The sequence below is a fragment of the Corythoichthys intestinalis genome, chromosome 9, assembly GCF_030265065.1.
Source record: "Corythoichthys intestinalis isolate RoL2023-P3 chromosome 9, ASM3026506v1, whole genome shotgun sequence".
Classification (NCBI taxonomy): Eukaryota; Metazoa; Chordata; class Actinopteri; order Syngnathiformes; family Syngnathidae; genus Corythoichthys; species Corythoichthys intestinalis.
In genome coordinates, this window is record NC_080403.1 from 28,272,238 (window position 1) to 28,297,059 (window position 24,822).

The window sequence follows — 24,822 nt, forward strand, 5'->3', positions numbered from 1 at the left end:
GGAGTGATGGGAGTGGTGCTTTTGAGAAACTTGTATTGCCAAATGAATCAGATAAATGATGAGCATGGGTGACGTGGTAAATTACATCCTGTCAGGCATGTGTCATCCAGTCTGCTATGATTTCCATAGATAAATCTGTGCCAGCGCTGTGTTCATCCAGGTGCCCAGCTCTACATACCTAACAAAAACTGTGATTAATGGAGAGTCATTCCAGCAATAATAATTATTTTGTACAACACATATTCAAGTAGCAATATCTTTGGATTAGTATTATGCTTCAGATGTATGAATTACATTTGCCTCCAAAAAGTGCTTAGCATCTTTCCAGACTATGTCCACTATGTTCACTACGACTAGGGCTACTAATGTTTATGTAAAGTTATACTTACTATTCATAGTTCATAAGACACACACTTGACTGGTAAAATATACGGTTTTCTTTCTGTGTTTTATACACTGCATTGAACATTAAGGAATTAAATAAACACAAAGAAATAAAATAACCAAACACTATAATATAAGCAAGACACAAATGACCACTGACTTTTGAAAATGTAAAATGGGTATAAGTCTGTCGAGAAGAATAAGAGGGTGGCAGGGAAAGTGATAGAGCTCACAGGGAAGAGGCAGGGTGGGGGGAGATTGTTCCTGGAGAGTTGGTGGTTTCGGATTTCTCTTCTCTTTCATTTCTGCTCACCAATCACATGCATTGAAACTATCTTACTTTCTCTTTTCCTCATATTCTCTCCTGACCACTGGGGTTTTTCTGCACACCATCCCATTCCAGCCAAGCCCCAGCATGTTGTAGGCGGTTGCCACAGACGGGAAGAAAGGAGTGTAGAAAACAACAAAGAAGAGACTTGACGTGAAGTGAAGGGGAACCCCAGGAAGGTAAACACATCTTCAAGATACTGCATGTGAGAGTCTAGGGAAGGGAGCATACATTTTTTTCTAGTTTTGATTCTTGGTTGCATGAGGTGAGATCTTGGATGCGAATGTAAGTACATGTGTGTGTGTTTAGGCTTGTCATGCTTGCTGATGTGACTAACTGGATTACAGAGTAGTTCAGTTTCAGTTTCAGAAATCTGAAGAAATGAAAGGATCTCTTGTAACAGTCATCCTTTTCTGGGACGGCTGTGTGGTTAGAAAATTGATGGTTGAATGTTTCAGAACCACTATGTGGTAAATATATATAATATCTATACACATGTATGTATGTATGTATGTGTATATATATATATATATGTGTGTGTGTGTGTGTTTGTATATATATGTATGTATGTCTTAGAATGCAGTCCTCTATGGCTTCTGGTAGGCTGCAGGTGGACAGCATGGACTGGTCTACTTGCTAGCTAGCTATCTTAAGATCTGAAAAAAAAATGTATGAGCAGGGGTGAAAGTGGCTAGAATTTCTTGCCGGAAGTCCCCGACGTGAAGGTCGCCACGGAGCCAGAATTTTTTGGGTTATTTGTAAGCGGCATGGAAAATGAATGAATGAATGAATGTTTATTTTCATTTTTTCAATTTTTTTTTTTTTTTTAAACCCTTTAAGGTCTGGGCCTATTTTGTCTGATTTTGCATGCCTTTGAAGTTGCCTTTATATTTCAAAGAAAGAATCGTTTACGATGGCCTGGTTTGGTCCCTTTTTTTGTGACACCTTGAACTTCATGTCCAAACTGTTGTTTCCTTCACTGACAAATTATAAATCATCATTTTGAGCCCAAAAAGACCAAAAATTCCACAATCGTTTTGTCAAAATTTTTAATATTGATGTCCAATTGACAACCAAACATGCGTAACGAACCGTTTTGAAACTTTGTAATATTTATTCAACATGTTAGGATGAACATTCAACCAAAAAAATTTAGAATAAATAGTCTTATATTTGACAATTCAACATAAACAACAGGTATAGCCATAGGCTTTTTTTGCCTTTATACATGCGCTAGTCAAAACAGGTTATATACAGCAGACCAAACAGTGAAGAACAGTGAAAAAAAATATACCATCTAACACAAAAAGTGTTTAGAGACCATCTCTTTATGAGTTTAGGTATTTTGGCCCATCACCTGATGAAAACTATGTACACACAATCAAGCTTCTTGAACACACATTTATATACACAAATTGAGAAGACTGATTGTGGGGGAAAAAAAAAAATATATATATATATATATATATATATATATATATAACATTGGAAAAAAAAGTATTTTCAAAAATATTTACAATAAACAAGTTAAATTTTTTTCAGGCATGCCACTCCGAAAAGCAGTTTCGGCCTGGAATTAGACACAGGGCTACATCACACAGCCCACACTTCCATGGGGTGTCGGTCCTCTTTCCACCCTTCCATTTTCATTTCACTTTACTTTCATTGTCACTATAATTGTACATGAAAAAAAGTTAGTATTTATGAAAATAATAAAGTATAAAATAAAAATATATACAGCAATAAATAATAATGGAAATCTATATGTATGACAATAGAAAGAATACCATAGCTGAATATGTGCTACATCCCTAATCTTCATATAGAAAGAAGAACACCACAAATTATAAATTCCTGCCTGGTATACACACAGTGCACGTACGACTTTGATCTGATATGCACATTTTATTATTATATACACAAACACACACTTATATTGCATCAGAATTAACTTTGTCTTGCAATATCAAAAGAAACTTTCAAAAGAAACTTTTTCGGCACAAAAAAAAAAAAAGTGAGTTGGCTTACCTCTGCTCGTCGATGGCGTCACCCACGTGTTCAAATCCGTCACTATCTTCACTGGAGGACTCTTCCGAAGAAGACGATGATGACGAATTTGGACCATCCTCTTCCTCAAGTTGATCAAAAAGCACAATTGCTTGCGCTAAATTTAGTTTTCCGTTCATTCTCAAAGTCACACAAAGTCGCTGCTCGATCCAAATGGCCGTTGCTCGCCACCTCGCTGCTTCAGAACACTCCTCCCTCTCGTTCGGTGGAACCTCGCACGGCAATTAAATTTATTTAAAAAAAAACAAAAAAACGCATTTTGTGCTTCCACTGTGACTTAGAAAGGGTTAGTTTGATTTGTGTTTTTTTCATGGAGCTTCCGTTTTGAAAAAGGTCAAGAAATGATGGAAATATAGACATAAACAAATGATCCATGCAGCGTTTTAATGTTTTTTTGAGAGGACAATAAAACTATAAAACTAAAATTACAATATCTCACGTTTTAGTTGGTTGATTGACTTCAAATAATAACGAGAGTAAACCGCAACTTCCGCAGTTTAAAACGAGACCAACCAACGGCATGTGGGTGACGTAATTAAAACGTGAGGGCGCTTCAAAGACGACGTGCGCTGAGGACGCGCCGGCGCATCCTTCGACTCTCAAGGGTTAAACTACTGAAATGCAAAGAAAACTGTTTTGGCACAGTTATTTCTATAACACATACAAAAACTGATTTCATTCAAAATTGTATTTTTTCAGTGATTTGCGAAACAAAAGTTAACAAGAACAGCAATAACCCCAACCTCCATCTCCTAATTTTTATTTACCTCACAAATACATTATTTCCTCACATACTAAAAGCCAAATCTCAATTATAACTACTTAAGAACATAGGATGTATATTAAAATTGAAGTTAATGTAAACATTTACTTTTACTTTCTTTTTTTAAATTTTTTTTATATATATTAAAGATATAAGTAACATACATTCAGAAAAATTAGTACAAATTACTTATATTATGCAAAATGAAATGGAATACATTTTGAAGATCGCGTAAACATTGACTTTTTGAAATCATAAGGAAATTAATAAGTAGCCTAACATAAATGAACAAATATAAGTCCAAAGTGCAAATGGACAGTTAAGATGCTCTGAATCCCCCCGAGCAAATAAAACTAAATATGATAAATAAGACTCCTCAAGTCTTTCTGTAAATTATATATATTCTGTAAAATAAATTGTTGGAATAGAAAGATAAGACACAAGATGGATATATACATTCAACATACGGTACATAAGGACTGCAGTGGGCATTTCACTCTACGGTCATTTAAATCTGTCTATGCTGTCCTCACTCCGAAGCGTCTACTTTTTCCAAAGCTAGACAGCTAGTGAACGACGCCTTAATAATCAGACTTCTTCCTTTTTCATCTGATTTATTAATAAAATGGCCTCAAACTATTGTCCTCTTTAGACCGTCGTAAAACTACAAAAAAAAGTACACAAGCATTGCATTAGCAACAACGTTAGCTTAGCACGCTATACAGGTTCACTAAACATAAACAAAAAGCGTCTCATACAAAAAATATAACATTTCGCTTACTAACATAATACGTACATTCTTTACAACAACTATACTTACGGACAAATCTTGTCCAAGGATCATATAAGAACAACATTACAACGTAGGCGTCAGCCTGAGACATCGTGCAGCCATATTGAACTGGCAAGAGAACAATAAACCATGTCGCAAAGCGACCACAAGAGTTCGCTGTTAGACAGCACAAAAAGCCTTGCTGTAAAACTTACCAAAAGGCAGAATACTGTCTGAGCGGGACATGTGCGTTAATTGCGTCAAATATTTTAACGTGATTAATTTAAAAAATTAATTACCTCCCGTTAACGCGATAATTTTGACAGCCCTAATATGCATATATATCCGCGGCTACTTAACAATGTTACTCATTACTTGAGTATCCTTTTCACTGGATACTTTTTTACTTGTGAGTACATTTTTTTGATGACTACTTTTATTTTTACTTGAGTAATATTATTTTGAAGTAACGCTACTTGTAGGTTCCAAAACAAAAAATAGCCTTCACCCCGACGATCTTCTCGCTCCGTCCCCCTTGCGCCCGTCGGTCAGCGGAGAAGTAAAACTCTCACCAGCTCATTCTCTGTTCATTTGTTTAATCCAACAAAGGCTAATCCACATCTTGTCATCCAAAATATAAACAAAGGAGCAACTGAGAGATAGATGGATAGAGAGATAGAGAAACTACAGAGAAGAGAGACAAAAGAAGACGTCAAAAACTGTTTGGGCCCTAAGCTTCCTACTTCTTCCCTTCACGTCAACTGAACTCCACAGTTCCACTTCCCCGTTATACAGTTCCAGCTATTGAGTCTGGCCACCATTCAGCGGATACAATTTCCAGGGCGGAGCAAGCCACAGCAAACAGACAGCGGAGTGGACTAATCAGCGACGGGCGGACGTGACGTTAGTAAAGCGATGAGGGACTTGCGCGCGGAAGTAAACATACGAGGAGAGCGAAGTTTATTCAACATGGCTAGCGCGAGACAGACTGTTGTTAATGACTTGTGTCGATGTATTTTTGGTAATTTAACACTGATTTTACCGTGGATTAGAACATATTCTTGGCTCTCCTGTTCGCCATCTGTGTTGTTGTGGAGAAGACTTCCGACGCGGAAGAGTGACGTTGCTCGTTAAGAACACGTCACGCAAATAAACTGATTGGACGGTTGATTTTGTTCTTGCTAGAGAGGCCGTTAATGGGCTGGGTCCCAGACTATTCTCACAGTGTTTGAAAAATACAGGGAGAACAGTCTGGCCGTGCCAGGCAAACCTTTACGTGAGTAAATTTTTTAGGTACTCTACCCACCTCTGTCTAGATATGGTCAAACATTAGTAGTGTCTGATGACTCAGATGTTCTATAAACACCATTTATGCTGCAAGAAAACTGAGAATATGAATGAATGAATTTTATTGAATTTAATGTATTTTATTCCGTATTTATATCTTGACTTATGAAGTTGTCAATACTTTGATCTTAGACTGTTCTTTGCCTGTAAAGGCACGTTATAATAATACAATTTATATACAATGCATACAATATGTATCCTGTTATCCCATGTACACATTATTTTGTAATTTAAATCAGTGTTCTCCAAACTTTGAAAAATATTTTACATCGGAAAAAATCTCAATGTGAGCCGCTTCAGATCAGTGTTGCAGAAATTGGATAAGCAGGTTTATTTTGTATAGGAGTTACAGGTGTGGTTTGGTGTGGTGGTGTCTATATCTCAGCATGGCACATATAGACAAAGACAACCATTCATGCTCACATTCACACCTGTATACAATTTAAAGTCTTCAATTAAGCTAACTGTAGGTTTTTGGAATGGGGGAAGGAAACCAGCGTATGTGGAAAAATCTTCTGACAGGAAGGCCAGAGACTGCATACGAATCCTTGACCTCTGAACTTCGAGATGGTTGTGCTCTTGCCAGCCCTTCTGTTGTCATAATGCCTTATCAATAACTAAGAAAATGAAAATCTCTCTCTCTATCTTGCTCTCTCTTGCTCTCTCTCGCTCTCTCGCTCTCGCTCTCTCGCTCTCTCTCTCTTGTTTAAATTCCTCTCATTGTGGCCTCACAGACATTGGCATACACTCAACTGACTGCTGGACTGAATTGGAGGGGGTATGCAGCGGGAAAATGTGAACTAAATTTAAAAGTGATGGAGGGCAGGGTTGTTTCAAGTAGAGGGGCAGTGGGAGGAGCCCGAGAGGGAACTTTGGAGGGAAAGAAAGAATGAACAGATGTGGGTGTGTTTTTGTCAGTTTGGGTTTTTGCTGGCTCGCCTGGAAGAATTGTAAACACATAAAGGAAAACATTCCTTTTCTTTAGTCACAGAAGTGGATGCAAGAAATACGTGCACTGATATGGGTTTGTGCAAAGTTGTGAATTACAATGGCGCATTTGTGTTTTTTTGGTAATACCTGAGGTGTTAATGCAGAATCCAGTCATTGAAGTAAGCTAACAAGATTAAAAGCATATCAAAGGTCAGATTCAAACTCAGTATTAATCTATCATCTCTGGTAATGAGGACATTTTTCATACTTATTTCCAGAGCTGCAAGGGTGTGAGTGAAGGTTTCTAAACACCACTGATTGTCTATCGCTCACTCCCTTGGATGTGGTTGTCTGATTGATGGCTACTGTATGAATATACAAGCAAAATTACCGTGTCTTCAACATGAGTGGCTCCATTTCCATGTCTGGAGCAAGTCATATGTAAATCTGTGTGTTAATACGTTAGGCTAGGTGTTGGTATAATTTTGTAAAAAAATGAGGTCTGTTCTGTTGTGGATGTGAACAGAGCTGACTCGATTAGCCGCCAATCAAAGCAGCTCCTTATGTTCCCTCTAAATGCAAAGCATGTACACATCTCAGGGAGATATCTTTGTGTAAAGCAGTATATACCTAAGCAGAACTTTGAAACTGCACAGGATTCAGAGATTATGCTAGCTGAACATTTACAGCATTTACCACCCCTCACATGTTATGGTGTAACACTAACTTCCCTTACTCAATGCAAATGCTGAGTAACATCTAATTGTTGTCTGTGCAGTCTCTGCTCAGACTTGTAAAGACATCTGGATGGAAATGTTCATTTTAGCCACAACTCAAGACCTAAATGCATCACATCGGATTGAACCCACAGTCATGTCGTGACAGGCAGACGTGCTATCAAGGAGGCTAATACCCTTGGGCTCTAGAATTAGTTGCCTATCACAGTTCTTCTTATGTTGTGTTTTTAAGGGGATGGTTTTACATCTAAGCTCTTTACATGATGTTCAGTCACACTTGATGTGAACACAGCTCCTGTGCTACTGTATGTCAGCAGGTAAGAAATATGAATGGAGACTAATGCTAGTAGAGACAAGCCTTTTATTTTCTGTTACAACATACAGGAGACAGGCTCATAAGGGAGCATACACAGTATACACATCCCTAGAAGTATAAGGACAGTCATTTGCCTTTAATTAGAAAAAGTAGTTAAACAAAAAAAAAAAAAAAGAGAGCTAATTCTAGCTTTTTTCCCCTCTCAATTATATTTTCAACTGATTTGAACATTTGCGAACCGCTCATAAAATTGGTCTACCTTATTTATGAGATTCGCTGAAAGGCTAATTTAAATCCGCAACTTGTTATTTTCTTTCGCTGAATACATTCCAATTTTGTAAAGAGCTGTTACATCAAACAGGCAATTATAAATTTTGTATTATACTGTACACACAATAAGTATCTGAAATTAATGCTGAGTAGGTTTTGTTAAACAAAACACATTTGTGTCCATCAGCTTTTTTTCATGCATTTTTAGAACAGTCAATCTGCCAGAAATGAAGTCATTTTGTGTGAGGTGTGAACCTTTCCGAAGCCTTCGTATCAATTTAATTTCAAGAGCGTAGTACTGTCCATATAGTATACTACATTAGAACTCATGTGTGTGCTGCTTTTTCCCACCAGAGGACAGCATGGGTCCTCTGGTGGCTTTGTGCCACTTTCCATCAACTGATTGTGGAAACGAGTCGAATTTGCCAACTGGGACAGATGTCTTTTGTCTGTGTCATTTGCCCTACTGCTGAGTATTTCTAAAACATAACAGCAGGTGATTTATGGGAAGCACCTGTTATAATTGCAGTGGCAGGATAATATTTACGCCCTTACACCCAAGACCAGACATGAGGCCAGAGTCGGTCCAACAAATAAGTGAGCTAAACACCCACTTAGGACCAGTTGAGGGCTTCCATGAAGTATTAACGATAAACAAAGAAATAAAATATTTCTGTTTGGATTAAGTTTCTTTCTTTATTTCTTTTAACCAAGGTTACCAAATGCAGGGTAAAATTTGCCATTAATTGCAATTGTGCATCAGTTCATAAAACAATTTCTTTTTTCAACAAGAGCCTATCTAATCTGATTTTTATATTGTTTCAATATTTCAGAGTTTAAACTCTGGATTGGAGTACAATTTCATCAAAAATGTGTGTATGAAACACAATAAGAAATACTGTAAATAATATATTACAAATCGTATTATGCCATTATGTAAACTACTAATACTCAAAATATGCTAGATAGAGAATTTGTAAACAAGCAATAAGTGAAAGTATGAAATGTACTCTTTTGAGCCACGTCATATATACTAGTAACTGACATACCGTGTTTATTTCACGTAAAAAGACTAAAGATCAATCAAACTTTCCACTTTCCAAGAGTCCCCCCCCCCCCCCCCCCATTTTTTCCCCTATAATAAAAAATGTACTTTTTCAGTCACTTTAAATTACAAGTCGAGTTAGACATGGCAAGGCAAGGTAAAATTACACTGAAATACAACATTGTAGATCTGAATAAATGAAATATTTTTATGAAATACTTTATTCTTTCCATAGTTGAATGAGCTGATAACAATATCACACAAAAATATCAATGAAAATCATATGCATCAACCTATACTTACTCAGTGTGAAATTTGAGCCTGTATAGATGAACACAAAGCGGATATCCTGGAAGGAATCTTCGTCGACAGCTCTCAGTCTCTGTTTTTATTTTTTTATAGCAGTAAAGCTCAGAATTATCAGAAAGGGAGACTTAAAGGGTATGACAACACCTGGGGAAATGCTAATATTCCATCATTTATCCATAAACGCATGCCTTTTGGATTCATATCATGCCACTTCGTGTAATTACACACATCGCAACACCAAGAAAATGATAGAAATTTGGATCGATTGTCAAGCTAAAAGGACCCACCCGCGAGATCCCGGAAATCTAGCATATTGTGTGCGTGACGTCACTACAAGGAAACAACCAGCTCAGGGCTTAGTACTAAATGGCGGCAATGATAGCGGACAATTTTGTTTCTAGTTGCAGCGACAAATCTGACGTAACGAACATTCTTCTAATGGTGACGAGGACAGTTATGAACCTTTCTTTGGTGTTTTGGATTATCAATTTGAGCCCAAACGAAAGCCAATTCAGCCTAATGAAAGGATCATTGAGAGGAGCAATCACACTGATGAAACACCGGCAACATCGTGTGGGAAACACCGAATGGTTTGTTTTGCATTTCTTTTTGTGAAGCTGATACACCGTGACCGCAAAATAATGTCATGTATAGAATAATTATCATTTATTGTGCTATCATAGGTTTTCGCTCTGCCAACAGACACAAATATGTATGGGATTCGAGGATTTGTTCTATATATTTTACGAGTGATGATTTATACATGTGTCCAGTTCTATGTATATCCAATGCGTGATATGTTTATATTATAAAAGAGTACTCACTCTGGCCATTTCGAGCTTGGCTGCTCCGCTCCTTTGGTTAGCCTGGGGTGGTCTCATCAGAACCAGTCGTCCTCTTTCTTGATATCTCGGGACATTTAGGTGGCTGCACATGTATGTTGGCTGCGTTCATCAGCAATTTCTAGGCAAAACCTGATTTCATTTGTCCATTGTTCAAATAGCTTTCAAGTGTAAAATGCGCACCACACAAAACCATGCCGGAGGCTGGGTCTGCAAAATTAGCCCTCTTAGCACGGATGAACTTTACTCATTGTCTGCGTAGTCCAGCTCTTTTTCTCGCGTTCGAGAACTCATGGGTACTAACTACATTGCGACAAATGGCTATTTGTAGACCACATAGCATGACAGGTTTGAACCATTTTAGCGATTTTTTGATAAAACACGAATGCAACTCTCTCGTCGATAGACAATGACTGCACCTGCCTCGACCTTTCGTTTCCTTGTTATGACGTCTCCGCCCCATTCGGCTGTTTCCAGAATACTTTTGGAAATTTTTGTAATTTTCGATCTTTCGATAATTGCTCATGAATGTGATTTATTTTTTTGGTTAACTTCATTAATACTTGTTATCTTGCCACATAACGGTTCTATTGATATCTCACAGCCCCTTAATGTTTTAATACCCTTTAAGCAATGTCTTTAACCTCATCAGGGCCAAGCATCGCGCTAACAGTGGCCTTGCAGGCAGGTAGTATTGTCTCTGCCGCAGCGTGGGACTTTTTGGATTTAGCAACAAGTAAGTTTAGCAACAAGGAAACCGGTTTTGAGGGCTTTCTCATTCACCTTTGTGGTTTTTCTCAAAAAAAGATTGTGTTTTCACAGAGGCAAACAAAATAGTCAATCGGCTTGTTTTGAAACAAGGGCAAATGTAACTACTCGTGTCACGTTCAAGAACTGCTCAGATTTCTAGCCATCAGCCACCATGCTGTCCGCAACAATGTGTTGGAATAAAACACGGGGGGAGGATTGACAGTCTCACATATGGATGAAATGGAAAGGAAGCGTTCGTGTATATTGACACTTGACGACTCTAATCAAATAATGAAGATTAGAAGTGCTGGGGTCCACATTGTCGCAGACAGCAAGGTGGCTGATGGCTAGAAATCTGAACAGTTCTTGAACGCGACATGAGCAATACCTTGCTCATTTCTACATGACCGCAACCTTCTATCTACTCCTTCTTACCTACTGCAACTCTGCCCACGACATTACAAAAAAAGAAAAAAAGCGATATTGGATAGCTTCTTGCAGCACACCTGACGATTTCTCACGGCACACTAGTGTGCCGCGGCACACCGGTTAGAAAACACTGCTTTAAACAAGTCAAAATGAGGCTCAGTAGTGTGTGTGGCCTCCACGTGCCTGTATGACCTCCCTACAATGCCTCGGCATGCTCCTAATGAGAGAATCCTGGGGGATCTCCTCCCAGATCTGGACCAACTAGGGCATCACTGATCTCCTGGACAGTCTGAGGAGCAACCTGGCAGCACAAGATGGACCTAAACATAATGTCCCAGAGGTGCTCTATTGGGTTTTGGTCAAGTGAATGTGGGGGCCAGTCAATGTTATCAATTCTACATCCGTCAGTAATTGCTTGCATATTCAAGCCACATGAGGTTGGGCATTGTCATGGACAAGGAGGAATCCAGCCCCACTGCACAAGTGTACTTTATGTCAATGGGTCCAACGATTTCATCCAAATACCTAATTGGAGTCAGAGTACCATTATCTAATCTGTAGAGGTCTATGTGTCCTTCCAGGGATATGTCTCCCCTGACCATCACTGACCCACCATGAAAACAGTCATACTGAATGATTTCGCAGGCAGCATAACATTCTCAATGGCATCTCCAGACGCTTGTACGTCTGTCGCCTGTGCTCAGGTTGAACCTTCTTTCATCGGTGAAGAGCACATAGCCAGTGGCGTAGTTGCATTCTGGTGCTCTATGGCAAATGCCAATTGAGCTCTACGGTGAGCACGGGGCTCACTACAGGACGCCGGGCCCTCAGGTCATCCTCATGGAGCCCATTTTTGATTCAACATTCAAATCAGTGACCTGCTGGAGGTCATTTTGAAGGACTCTGGCAGCGCTCATCCAGTTCCTCCTTGAACAAAGCAGCAGATACGATCCTTAGGAGGGTTTAAGGGCCTTCTATGGCCCTGCCCAGCTCTCCAGGAGTAACCACCTGTCTCCTGGAATCTCCTTCAGGCTTCCAGGTTGCTCCTCAGACTGTCCAGGAGCTCAGTGATGCCCTGGTCTAGATATGAGTGAAGATCCCTCAGGGGAACATCCGCTGCCTCATTAGGAGCACGCCCAGGCGTTGTAAGGAGGTCATACAGGCATGCGGAGGCCATACACACTGCTGAGCCTCATTTTGACTTGTTTAAAGGACAGTACATAAAAGTTGGATCAGCCTATAGTGTGTTTTTCCACTTTCATTTTGAGTATAACTCCAAATCCAGACCTCCATGGGTTGATATATCTACTTTTCATTGATAATTTTTGTGTGACTTGATTGTCATCACATTCAACTATGGAAAGAACAAAGTATTTAATAAAAAATATTTCATGCATTCAGATCTGCAACATGTTACGTTAGTCAGGCACGTGCAGAGGGGGGCGGAGGGTGCTTGAGCCCCTGCCCCTTTGCCCCTACATGCCCAAAGTGCCCCTTTTGACTGTTTTTTTTTGGGGGGGGGGGGCGCCAACTGTGCTGATAATGGCTCAGTGAACATCTCATTTGGTTTGTTCTTAGATGAACAACAAGTTGAGTAAGGAAGTTTACATATAGAGGATGAAGGAAGAAAAGAGACAAAGACTGACTGAGTCAGAGCCAGAAAATGTTGATTACAGTGTTGATTTCTATTCAATGTTTCCCCCCTCCCAATTAAAGTCTGTCACTGTCACAGCATATTATACTCTAATGCTGGTTAAACTGGAAGTTTTGCTGTTGTAAGATATATTATATTTTTGTTCATATGCCCCTTTTGATCTATGAGCATCTGCCCCTCCATCGGTCTCTGCACGGCCCTGACGTTAAGGCCTAGTTATGCTTCCGCGTCAGACCTGCGCCATCAAGGAAGACCCGATTTACGACCCTACGCCGTAGCCTTTCTGGCGCCTTCCTTTTTTTCTGACTTCGCGTCGCGTCAACGCGCGTGACGTGGTGGAAATTGGTCCGCTCAGACTGTTGTTTCCGGTTCAGTGCGAAATCACCGGCATTATCAAACATGATTTTTCTGCACGCAAAAATTGACCAAGCCGACGAGACTATCAACGAAGAGCAAGTATGACAACTTCTACAATGTCTCGTCAAGACATTATGAAGATTGCCAAATGGCAAGTGAGGAGATTGCTGAAAATACGGGGCTGGAGGTCAGCCAGCGATTGAATAAAAAAAAAAAAAAAATTGGAAAAACCACGAGACAAGTATATGTGTGTTCGGAATCGAGTGGCCACACGAAGCGGTGACCCAGTCGGCCAAAAACTGCCAGCTTTTTATCACTTCATGTCGGATTTTTGGTTGGTGCACTAAATCATTTATTGTGTACATATGTTTGCTGTGAGTCTGTGACCTATTTACGTGTCACACTTCAAGTATATGAAAAATAAAGCAGAGGTTTGGTGTCAAAAGAGTTGTTTTGATGTTTAATTTTCAACAACAGACAGTTCACACTCGTTACATCATCACTGATTAACAGTGCCTCGGTGCTTTTATGATAGTGTTAACATCAAGGCTTCCAACGCAGTTTGGGAACTTCCATAGCTGCCAGAAATCTGCTATGGCTTCCCACTGGCTGGTTGTAGGGCACGGCAAACAAATCGGGCTGGAGGGCTTTGCAGACCTCGGATAAAACGCTGGACGCAGTGCTCGACACCAGTTTGAAGCTAGCCACCACAGCTAGCTGGTTTCCATCCGAGGCTAGAACTCTCTATGTGACATCACTGGTTGGACAGACCGCCTCGAAACTGTCTTCTGCGTGGCCTGCGCCTCAACATTGGTATGATCAACATTTATTCAATGTTGATGAGCTGAAGATCCACATTCAAGCATTCCATTTTGCAATGTTTATTTTTTTCTCCGTTAAACTAGATGAGAGGAAGTCAACAAGCATGCCCAAAACCATATAAACATAACACCACACCCCTCTAGTGGCTTGGCGATGAATTACAGAGCAACGTGTCACCTGGCCGAGGAACCATCGAATGTCGAAGGATGCCGTAGTCGCTGCGCCATCACCGCAACGCGGGAGCATAACTCAGGCTTTAGTGTTCCCTTTATTTTTTTGAACAGTGTAATTGTATAGCACGATTCAACACAAGGATATTCAAATTGCTTTACATCACATGAAAATCTAAAAACACAAATAAAATGATGCACAAAAGTCACATTAAATCATTAAGAGTAAAATTAAAAAAATAATTGAAACAGTATATAGAAATAAAACCAGAAAATGAATAAAAAGGAAATGCTATATAACTTGAAACTATAACTTTTTGGGCAGTTACGAATATGCTGTGTTAGGGCCATTTTGGTTTGGAAATCAAATTCAAAACAAATAATTATAATAATTAATAAAATATCAAAGTTTTATAAAACTTCTCTGATGGGCCATTATTTTCCCACAGTTTACCATGTAAGCAAGATTATTTTAAGTGAACTGATGCTCAACAACTGGCATGTTATCAACAACTAATTAAGCTAAGGAAGTTTATGTTTAGTTTCTTTCACTATCAACACCATGGCCTGAACTTATCTATGGTGTAAAGGAAAGGGTCTGCTCTTACATGAACACTGCGAGTCTGAGCTGGGTGCTTGCCCTCAGCTATATCAGTCTCCTGATAGAAGACTTTCAGAGATATCACATGGCACTTAAGCTGAACATGGATCAGGTGGTTGAGAATATTTGGGGATCTTGACTGTGGCCTCTGTTCTAACTGATAAAGCGGTACGCATGTGAATGCCCTCCTTTATCCGTATTATTCCTCAGGCAGAAAAAAATAAATCTACCCTGAAAATGTCCAAGTTTCCTGATTCATTACCAGTAATTTGTGAATTATCAATCCAGTCTTTGCTAAAGGTGTGTTCAGGTAAATGTTTATGAATTGATTACGAAGCATTGTTTTTAACGCTCTTCTAACTAAAAATGTGGCTGTGTTCACTATTAACCAATCACGTTTGAACTAGTGTTAATAAAGAAAGAGTCAACACACACGTGGTTTTGATCATCTCTAAAGAAAGTGTAGATTGGGGGTGTCAAAGGTGGAGTCCAGCAGACCTGGCACATCAGGAGATCCAACCCGACCACGGGGGATTGTTTTGCCTGTCAAGGACGTTTGGGTTCATTTTTACTTACAAACTCTTGGCTCTAAATATTCTCATTCACCCAGGTCATTTCAATCTTTGGACATTGAATCGATCCCAACTGGACTGTTCTGGTTTTCGTTGAAGAAATTTTGCCTCTCATCTGAGCAGGCTTAATCAGTTCATTAAGATTAGTCAGAACACTACCATGTCTCCAGACTCTTATTTGGAAACGCGTGCTTTTGTTTTGACACAAACGCCATAAAACTATATATTTTATATTGATCCACTTAGATTTGTAAATTATACTTCCTTTCCCCCTCACCGGCAGTTGGTTGAATTACCCGGTAAGAGGCAACAAAATCATCTTTAATGATGAATACACCTCACATGATTTTAATGTAAGACAAGTAATTCAGCACATTTTACTCAACACAGACTCAGGAATGAGACAAAATTGGATAATTTCTTTGGGTGGGGAGGGCTGGAGTGTCCGAAGTCATTCATTCTGGTCATTTTACATTTCTTTTTATTTTATTTTTTTATAGTTGAATACATTACCTAATCCCATAACACAAAAACTTGACACTTTACCAGGAGTATGTGCATTTGGGTGTACTGTAAGCGTGTGTGTATATGTGTGCAAAAGACATTAGTGGGGATCACTATAATAAAGCATGTACAGTTTCAGCTATGGGACAAATGAATAAGCTGAGTGTTGCATTTCTTTGCCAGAAGGCAGGGAGTGTGTGTGCTGATGTGTGTTTGTGTGATAGACGAGGTGGGGGCTAAAGAGAGAAAGGAGAGGGTGAGACAGGTGAGGAAACCAGCAGCAAGAGGAGAGGGAGAGGCATGCAGTCTGAAGGAGAAAGAGGGTGGCAGCAGTGACTCCCTCCCCTTAGCCTTGTTTTCAGTATCTCTACCCCTTTCTGTTCCTTTCTACATCTGTTATCCTTCTGTCCATCTGTTTGTGCTGTCTCCCATACTGTTTGTACATGAGTGAACCAAGGGAGGATGCTGAAGTTCCGTGTGGACAGGAGAGTAAGGTAGGTGGAGGCAGAATGGAGGAGGTAACATTGTGGGCTGGGACAAGATGAGAGAGAAGAGAAAGGGAATGAGGGGAGGTTAATAGAGGAGTGGATGGCCAGACGCTCGTAGGTCAGAGAAGACTGCAATGCAGTACCAATCAGAAATTTAGCAGAATAATAAGATGTTATGATTATGTAAGGGTGCCATGCTTTGTGTACTGGGATGTAGAAAACAAGATCTCCGTAAACAGATTTGTAAATCATGTGGCTGTATGGTGACCGACTGTCTCCTCCTCTAACGGTTTGCTATGACACTGGATTCATCAAGGGTCCTGTCAGAGAAAGCATATATATATATATATATATATATATATATATATATATATATATATATATATATATACAGTGTGCTGTATATCTACAGCATTTTGTGTCGTTTTTATATAATGTGATCAATAAATTATATTATTATACAATATTAAGTAAGACATTTGCAAAAGTAAATTAAATCTAATCAAGCAATGCATTTATGTTGTTGTGGTTTCATATGAGGGTAAGTGTCCAATACTGAAACAGCTAAACAGCATTTAGCTGTTTTGCTGACAACAAATGGAATAAACTGACAACAAAAGTGAAGTCAGCTCAAAGTGTCTGTCAATATGTTGAAATCCAGTTTGTAAACTACTTCAACATTTTTTTTCTCATACACTTCGGTTTTTAATTCATTGACTGTCTTTGACAATAAATTAAATATGTATATGCATATATAAACATCCTATTTTCTCTGGTTTTAAAGACCTTGTACAGTTGAAAAGTAGACAATTTCTTATCTAAAATTGTGTGATTAATAATCAAAGATCAGAAGAAGAATCAAACTCTCTGTGCAGGTAAATGACAATGTAAGAGATGGATGGTTTAATGTTGCGGGATATGTTGGAGTTTATAATTTCGTTTTGACTCACTTCCTATCTATCCTTTTTACAACAATATAATATTAGAGTAACTGCCAGGTTAGTTGTGTTCCGGATTAGTCACCACCGGTGAATCACAACTATTCACACTTACATACAGTACACATCAAGGTCTTTAATTAACATAAGAGCTATATTTTTGGACACAGAAAACCCACACTAAAAAGGTTGAGGCTAAGATTTGAACACCCAAGCCAAAAAGCTACCCTGTCACAATTTGATGCTGTTGGATAATATCATTTTCTCAGGAGTGCAGCTGGCTTGTTTGGCATAACATCTGGCAGTGTTTATTAGCTGTTTGAATTTTGTGTGAAGATAGCGACTTGCGCATGTTAATCCACCCAACTACTTAATCAGCAGCTGCCTCTAAATAGGTTTGTAGGTTAACCAGCACACACACGCATGCATGGACAAACACACATAATTCTTTCTTCATACTTGAAAATAATATTTCTGTTATTCCGTAAGTATGTTGTGCTTAATCAGGACAATATCTTCTTTGTGTGGCAGCCTTTTTTGAACATCTCCACACACTATATAGATTTAGCAATGAAACCTTTTTACATTACATTCATGGCTTTTGGGATAAAATTATTTGTGTGTCTGTTAGAAGTATGACTGCATTTCTGCAAGATTATGCTACTGTGCTGCAGTCATTTTTACTGCCTTGACCTTTTTTCCCCCTCATCTTATTTGTAGCGGCACGGTGGCTGAGTGGTTAACACGTCTGCCTCACAGTTCTAAGATCAAGGGTTCAATCCCGGGCTTCGGCCTTCCTGTGTGGAGTTTGCATGTTCTCCCCGTGCCTGCGTGGGTTTCCTCCGGGTACTCCGGTTTCCTCCCACATCCCAAAAACATGCATGGTAGGCTGATTGAACACTCTAAATTGTCCGTAGGTATGAGTGTGTGCGTGAATGGTTGTATGTCTCCTTGTGCCCTGCAATTGGCTGGCAACCAGTTCAGGGTGTCCCCTGCCTACTGCCCCGAGTTAGCTGGGATAGGCTCCAGCACCTCCGCGACCCTCGTGAGGAAAAGCGGCATGGAAAATGAATGAATGAATGAATGAATCTTATTTGTATAGTATTTTTTAACCAAACAGGTCTTAGCAATATTTGTAGAAAATAAATTCTGAGCATTTCTGCAGAGGTTCGGCTCAGGAGGTAGACCGCTAGTCATTCAATCCTGAGGGTTATGGGTCAGTTCAAGCTTTGCTTTTCAAAAAGTTTTACAATGAATGTTCACATCTACCACTTTAATGCTACATTTTGACAAGGGAAATATATAATGAAGTGATTTTTGGTCCATCCCTTATCATATAAGAACCTCTGTGGGTTGTGCTTGTTGTGTGCAATAAAAATGGAAACGGTGATGCTGTACAGTATGTGTGTTAGGAGGCCACAATGTTACGTCATGCAGAAATTGGCCAGATGCCATGAGAATAGCCACTTAACACACGCATACACACACACACGCTTAATTTATAGTCATATTCTCGCATCCACAGGAAAACAGCCTTGATACTCAATAGTTTCCTTAGCACTGGCATGAGAGTGAAACATTGGTTAAGCTTGGGATTTTGAATATCTCATTGATAAATCAATGCAGGTGCTGGCAGGTGTGGAGCTGCTGTGCTCTCAGCAAGTGATTCAACTATGGGGTGAGCAATTCCATAAAAATTTGAAGGTGCTATGATCTGCTGTCAGCCAGTGTACCTCATCATTGCCTAAACAAACACATTTTACCTTTATTCTAACTGGAAATAATGTTTGGTAATACTGCCACAGAGACTGTTGCTTGGAAGTAGTAGTTGGTGATCATGAACTAAGGATGGACCAAAAATTGTGTGGCATAAAAGTTTCGGCCAAGACTTGACTTATACTGTGTTTTTGGTTCTGGTCCGATAGATATTTTTTAACCGAAATTACAAAGCTGAAACAGAATGATTAAGCAAAACCACGAACTCTTGAACGACTTCCTCATGATTTCTTTTCTTAAATACTATTTAATTTAGCTAAATTTCATGTACTGTTCAGACGTCGTATTGTCCGGGAAGCAGAAGGCAGACTGTCTTAAGTTGATCGGAGCTTGGTAGCCAATGGCATCGTTCGCACACAAAGCTCAACATTGATTAGTTGTCATTTCACGGTTGAAATTCAACTTTGATTAAACGTTCAATAAGTGTTTATATGATGTCTAGGGCTGTCAAAATTATCGCGTTAATGGGCGGTGATTAATTTTTAAAATTAATCACGTTAAAATATTTGACGCAATTAACGCACATGCCCTGCTCAAACAGATTAAAATGATAGCACAGTGTCATGTGCACTTGTTACTTGTGTTTTTTGGAGTTTTGTCGCCCTCTGCTGGTGCTTGGGTTCGACTGATTTTATGCGTTTCAGCATACCATCAACATTGGCGAGCTTCTAGTTTATTTTTTGATTGAAAATTTTACAAATTTTATTAAAGCGAAAACATTAAGAGGGGTTTTAATGTAAAATTTCTATAACTTGCACTAACATTTATCTTTCAAGAACTACAAGTCTTTCTATCCATGGATCGCTTTAACAGAATGTTAATGTTAATGCCATCTGGTTGATTTATTGTTATAATAAACAAATACAGTTCTTATGTACAGTATGTTGAATGTATATATCCATCTTGTGTCTTATCTTTCCATTCCAACAATAATTTACAGAAAAATATGGCATATATTCTAGATGGTTTGAATTACGATTAATTACGATTAATTAATTTTTAAGCTCTGATTAACTCGATTAAAAATTTTAATCGTTTGACAGCCCTAATTATGTCGGTTCATGGATGAAATATAATGTTGGATAAACGTTGCATAAATGATTATTTTTAAGAAAAGAAGAAAAAACTTAGGTACAGAGTTCGTGGAGCATCCTTTTTATTGTCTTTAAACTTGAAGTCAGTCTCTCGTTTTTACCCGACTGGTTATAATGATCCAATGAGGTGACACTGCCAGCTATGGGTTAAAATTCTCCAGTTTCACTCCCAACTAAGTTATTAACCACATAAATAAGTTTTTCTTACTTATTTTAGAGTTCTAGTTCTAGTTTTAGAGAATAATATGTGCGCAGTACATATGGCAATGGTCCTGCTTTTGCCTCTGTTTGTTTTCTTTATGTAAAGCACGTTATGCTGCATCTTTTATTAAAAGTAATTGATTGACATATGTCAACACCAGCATTAGAAAACCAACAAGGGAGCTCATATGAAAATAGTATTAAAATCAAAATTCAATATTTTGGTTTTCTCATTTTCGGTTTTCAGAGAAGAACGTTTGATTATCTGTCTGTGCTTAAAATTACTCAAATAATTGTCAAGAATTACATAAATATTATTGAATTTATTTACATCTTATTTATATTTTAATATACAAAGTAATTCTGTCTGTCTGTCTGTTTGCAGTCAACATGACACCAGTGGACCAGCTGGACCAGGAATGAACACAATCCAGCTGCAAGAAACTGCACAAATACACACCGATCTGCAGTGAGTCAACAGTTGCTAAACATAGTTTCATTTCTCCTCATGCTAATTCTATCACAGTGTTGGACACTCTTCAAAAACACAACATTCTTCAAGCTTTTTGAATACAAGAGCAACAATAACAGTACAATGATTCACCCTTGCAAGCTGCATTTCAGAAGTTTTCAATTTACTAATGTTTTGCATTTGAGTTCTGAAAGATTAAATAACAGTAACAAGCTGTTCATAAGCTTTTTGAAGATAGCAGTGCAGCAGTGCATTGCATTTCCAATGAAGTAATGTAGTACATACATACATACATACATACATACATACATACATACATACATACATACATACATACATACATACATACATACATACATACATACATACATAAATACATACATACATTAGCAAGGTATATGTGACTTGTTTCTGCTGCATTTGATGCTGTCTCAGGCTTAAAGTGCCTGTGACACCATGAAAAAAATCTTAAATGGCATTAATATGTGAATTAGAATCATATTTTGAGAAGATTCAAATATATACAACAATTTGGCAACATGCAGATGACGAGGAATGCATCTTTCAATCTGCCGTTTAGCTTCTTCAGTCATTATGGTGCTCCGGCGCCGCCATCTGGGTGATGACGTCGGCAGAGTAACGCTTTCATCTGATTTCGAAATTAGCCTAATAGAGGAGGAAGATTCATAATGAGAAAAATGCGACAGAGAGCAGCAAAATGTCATAATTGTTTTTATCTTTCTCCTCCAATATTTTAACAAGATATTTATTTTTATCTGAGTATTTTTCTGCAATTGCTAAATTAATTGTATGTGTAACCGGTGTGTCCACGCCGCACCCGTGTTCCGATGCCACCTCGCTCAGGTCAACACTCGAACTCCCGCCGCATGACTCGTCCACTCGCTAGGCGAAACACTAACCGTTAGGCCATTATCTCTAGCTGACGGCCAGCGCACCGACATGAAAGCATCGGAGGGAAGGTTTTTCCATGCACCAGTCACACACGCGGACCTGCGTGTACCCGTTACATATGGTCATGATAAATAACAGTCTTGTGCTAAATGGAATATATGATATTAAAGATGCATTCATTCAGTATGACTAGGCTAAATTACTGGTTAATGGTTCAAAACTGCCGACTTCATAAACCTCCCGAATGGTATTTCATGCCACTGGAGTTAGTCCGGCTTTTGTCATTTCCCTGCCCGGGCTTCAAAGAAGAAGGAAAGAGCGTAACAAAACAGAAGGCGTGAGAGCTAGGCGACATGCTAACCCGAACCGAGCGGCTCTTCCAAGTGTCTTCCTCACCTTTGACAGCGAAAAATCACACAAAACTACCCCGACTCATGTCACACATGGCGATGGGGGTGATTGTCTTCACCGATCGGTCAGCCCCTGGCGCGAGCAAGTTTCGGCTCGTCGTTCTGCTGCGTTGCCCACATTCATTACCCGGGGGTAATGAACGTTGAAAATGGCGCATTCTCGGTGGACAAACCGACCGACGTCGGAGCGTGTGGCTGCCTGAGCCCAAGAACCGAGCATAATGCTCTCTGGGCAGGCACCTGAGGGCCGCGGGGGCTGGAAATCTTGACACAATCGAGAACCGGGAACGAGAGCAGGGGGCTACCCGGGCCCAAGCCGATGATAGCGCTCTAGAGGTGGACACGCTTTTATTGCCCGGCGACCAATGTGTGCGACAAGCCGCCAGTTGTCGGCCGTGTATCCGTCTCGGTGGACAGGGAGCATTGTCACCCACAAAATGCAAGCCACATCCTTATTAAAATGTTTGCCATGATCCCAGTATTTGACATAACATAAAACACGTAGCTTCCACACATATCCAATTTCTGGTAGGGCATGCTCGGGTTGGGGGTTCCGGTGCCGGGATTGGCGATGTGGCGGCGTAGGGTTGGTCGCCAACGGGCTTACACTCATAAGAGATTCACACGATTACTGGGTTCTAGATCACAGAACTGATTTGTGTACACTCTACCCCTTTCAATCACTTAGCTTATAGTCTTATAGACACCCCCACCCCCATTCTCCTCTTTCACTGGCCAATTGGCCCCCACATGGTGTAAACCGGAAATACATCTCGCTGACGATAGCACCAGCATATTAGTAACTAGTTTAGATGTTCAATGTATTTCTTGTTGTTGTTTGTGTATGTGTTTCTTTTCTTTCTTCTCTTGTATTTCTTTTCTTCTGTCCCCCCATAATCCCTTCCTGTTCGCTGCTTTGTCATAATAAAAAGGTATTTTGAAGGATCACAATGGGAGTATGTCAGACTCTCCATGTGAAACATTAAAACTGTTCAGAATCCGGGCACTTAGACTTCCATTCTCTGTGTCAAACAGCTGAACAAGACAGGTTTAAAAAAAAAAAAAATAAATAAATAAATAAATAAATAAATAAAACACGTAGCTTACTCACTTCGTCATCTGTCCAATGGTCTCTTGATTGTCGGACTTATTTTCTCCATTACTCACAGTGAACAGGATGTTTTGGAAATCCCAAAAGCCTCACACCACTTTCCCTGGTGTAGCAACAAAGCCTGCAGCACATTGGGCTGGCGTGACCAGTGTTGTTAACAACGGTGTTAGAATATAACGGCGTTACTAACGCCGTTATATTCTAACACATTATTTATTTCAGTAGTGAGTAATCTAATTAATTACTTGGCAACGCTGTTAGCGTTACTGAGGCGGAAAAGGCGTGCCTTACAATGCGTTACGATGTTGGTTGACTGCCGCGAGAAAAGTCTGGAAAAAGACGGACTCACGGAGATGAGAGAGCAGAGCAGGAGTGGGGAGGAGGCAAGGGAGTGTGACGCCGTTGCAAGCGCGATGCTACTATGCTAGGTGGCTCCAATAATACCTGACAGTAGCCGATAGCCTACAAAATACGCCCACATGATGCTTTGGTAGATATCACATTATACAGAACTAAATGCAAATGACAGACACAGCGGCATTAGCAACATATATAATAAAGAACTAGATGCGTTAGTAAACAGCCGCCATCTTAAAGCAGTAGACTTCTCATGAAGGCTCTGTTGGAGAGAACCTTCCTGGCGAACCTAAGTCACTTTTTATCTAAAATGCTCCTGAATCCGCAAAACTTTATACTTAACTCTATCTTTAAATGATGAAACAGTTTGAAAACTTACACATGTCGAAAATAGACGGAAAGGAACTACACATGTCGAAAATAGACGGAAGGGAACTAATGCAATAACGGGAGCAATTTTAACAACTTTAACAACTGATTCAAAACATTAAATGACTTCAACACATAGCAAAGGTTATTATCTAGGTATTTTTATTATTATCTAGTTATTGCAATATCCGCAATACCCCTGTTGTCCCAAAAAACCCTTTAAACTTCAGATTGTGTGACCAGTTTTTATTTTTTTTTTTAGAAAAAAAAAACATGAAAATTATCACCAGTTACTTTGTCAAGTAACAAATTACTTTTACATTCAGGTAACTGAGTTACTAACGCAATTACTTTTTGGGAGAAGTAATTTGTAACTGTAATTAATTACTTTTTTAAAGTAAGATTAACAACACTGGGCGTGACACAAAAAAATAAACAAATTAATCTTCAAAATCAGCTGAATCTGCAGTCCGCTGACGTCATGTTCGCCTTTTTCATCAATCCAGTCTCTTGCCGGAAATCACTCATTTTCATGGCGCAGGATTAAAAAAATTTAATAAAAACACATTGATCGCTTTCACACATATCCAAGCAGTCCATTTTATTCAGGAGCATAAAGTACCGCGTGTAATATGAAATAAACATGCTTTTGTGTGTCACAGGCAGTTAAAATGTGACTGTAAAGAAGGGCTCGGCGTTGCAGATTTTTTCATTGTGGTAGCCCA

At 39.3% G+C, this 24,822-nt stretch overlaps 1 protein-coding gene across 13 annotated transcripts in view; it reads left to right on the forward strand.

Annotated features, from left to right (window-relative positions):
* plekha6 (pleckstrin homology domain containing, family A member 6) overlaps positions 1 to 24,822 on the forward strand; it is an 85,544-nt gene that overhangs the window by 7,828 nt on the left and 52,894 nt on the right. For 11 of the 13 annotated variants that reach the window (XM_057845272.1, XM_057845273.1, XM_057845275.1 and 8 more), the window contains exon 2: positions 20,852 to 20,935. In XM_057845272.1, the coding sequence (XP_057701255.1) occupies positions 20,852 to 20,935 (84 nt within the window). Of the gene's footprint in view, positions 1 to 787; positions 892 to 15,897; positions 16,464 to 20,851; positions 20,936 to 24,822 lie in introns of those variants that run through there. The other 2 variants (XM_057845277.1, XM_057845271.1) reach the window with 2 other exon arrangements.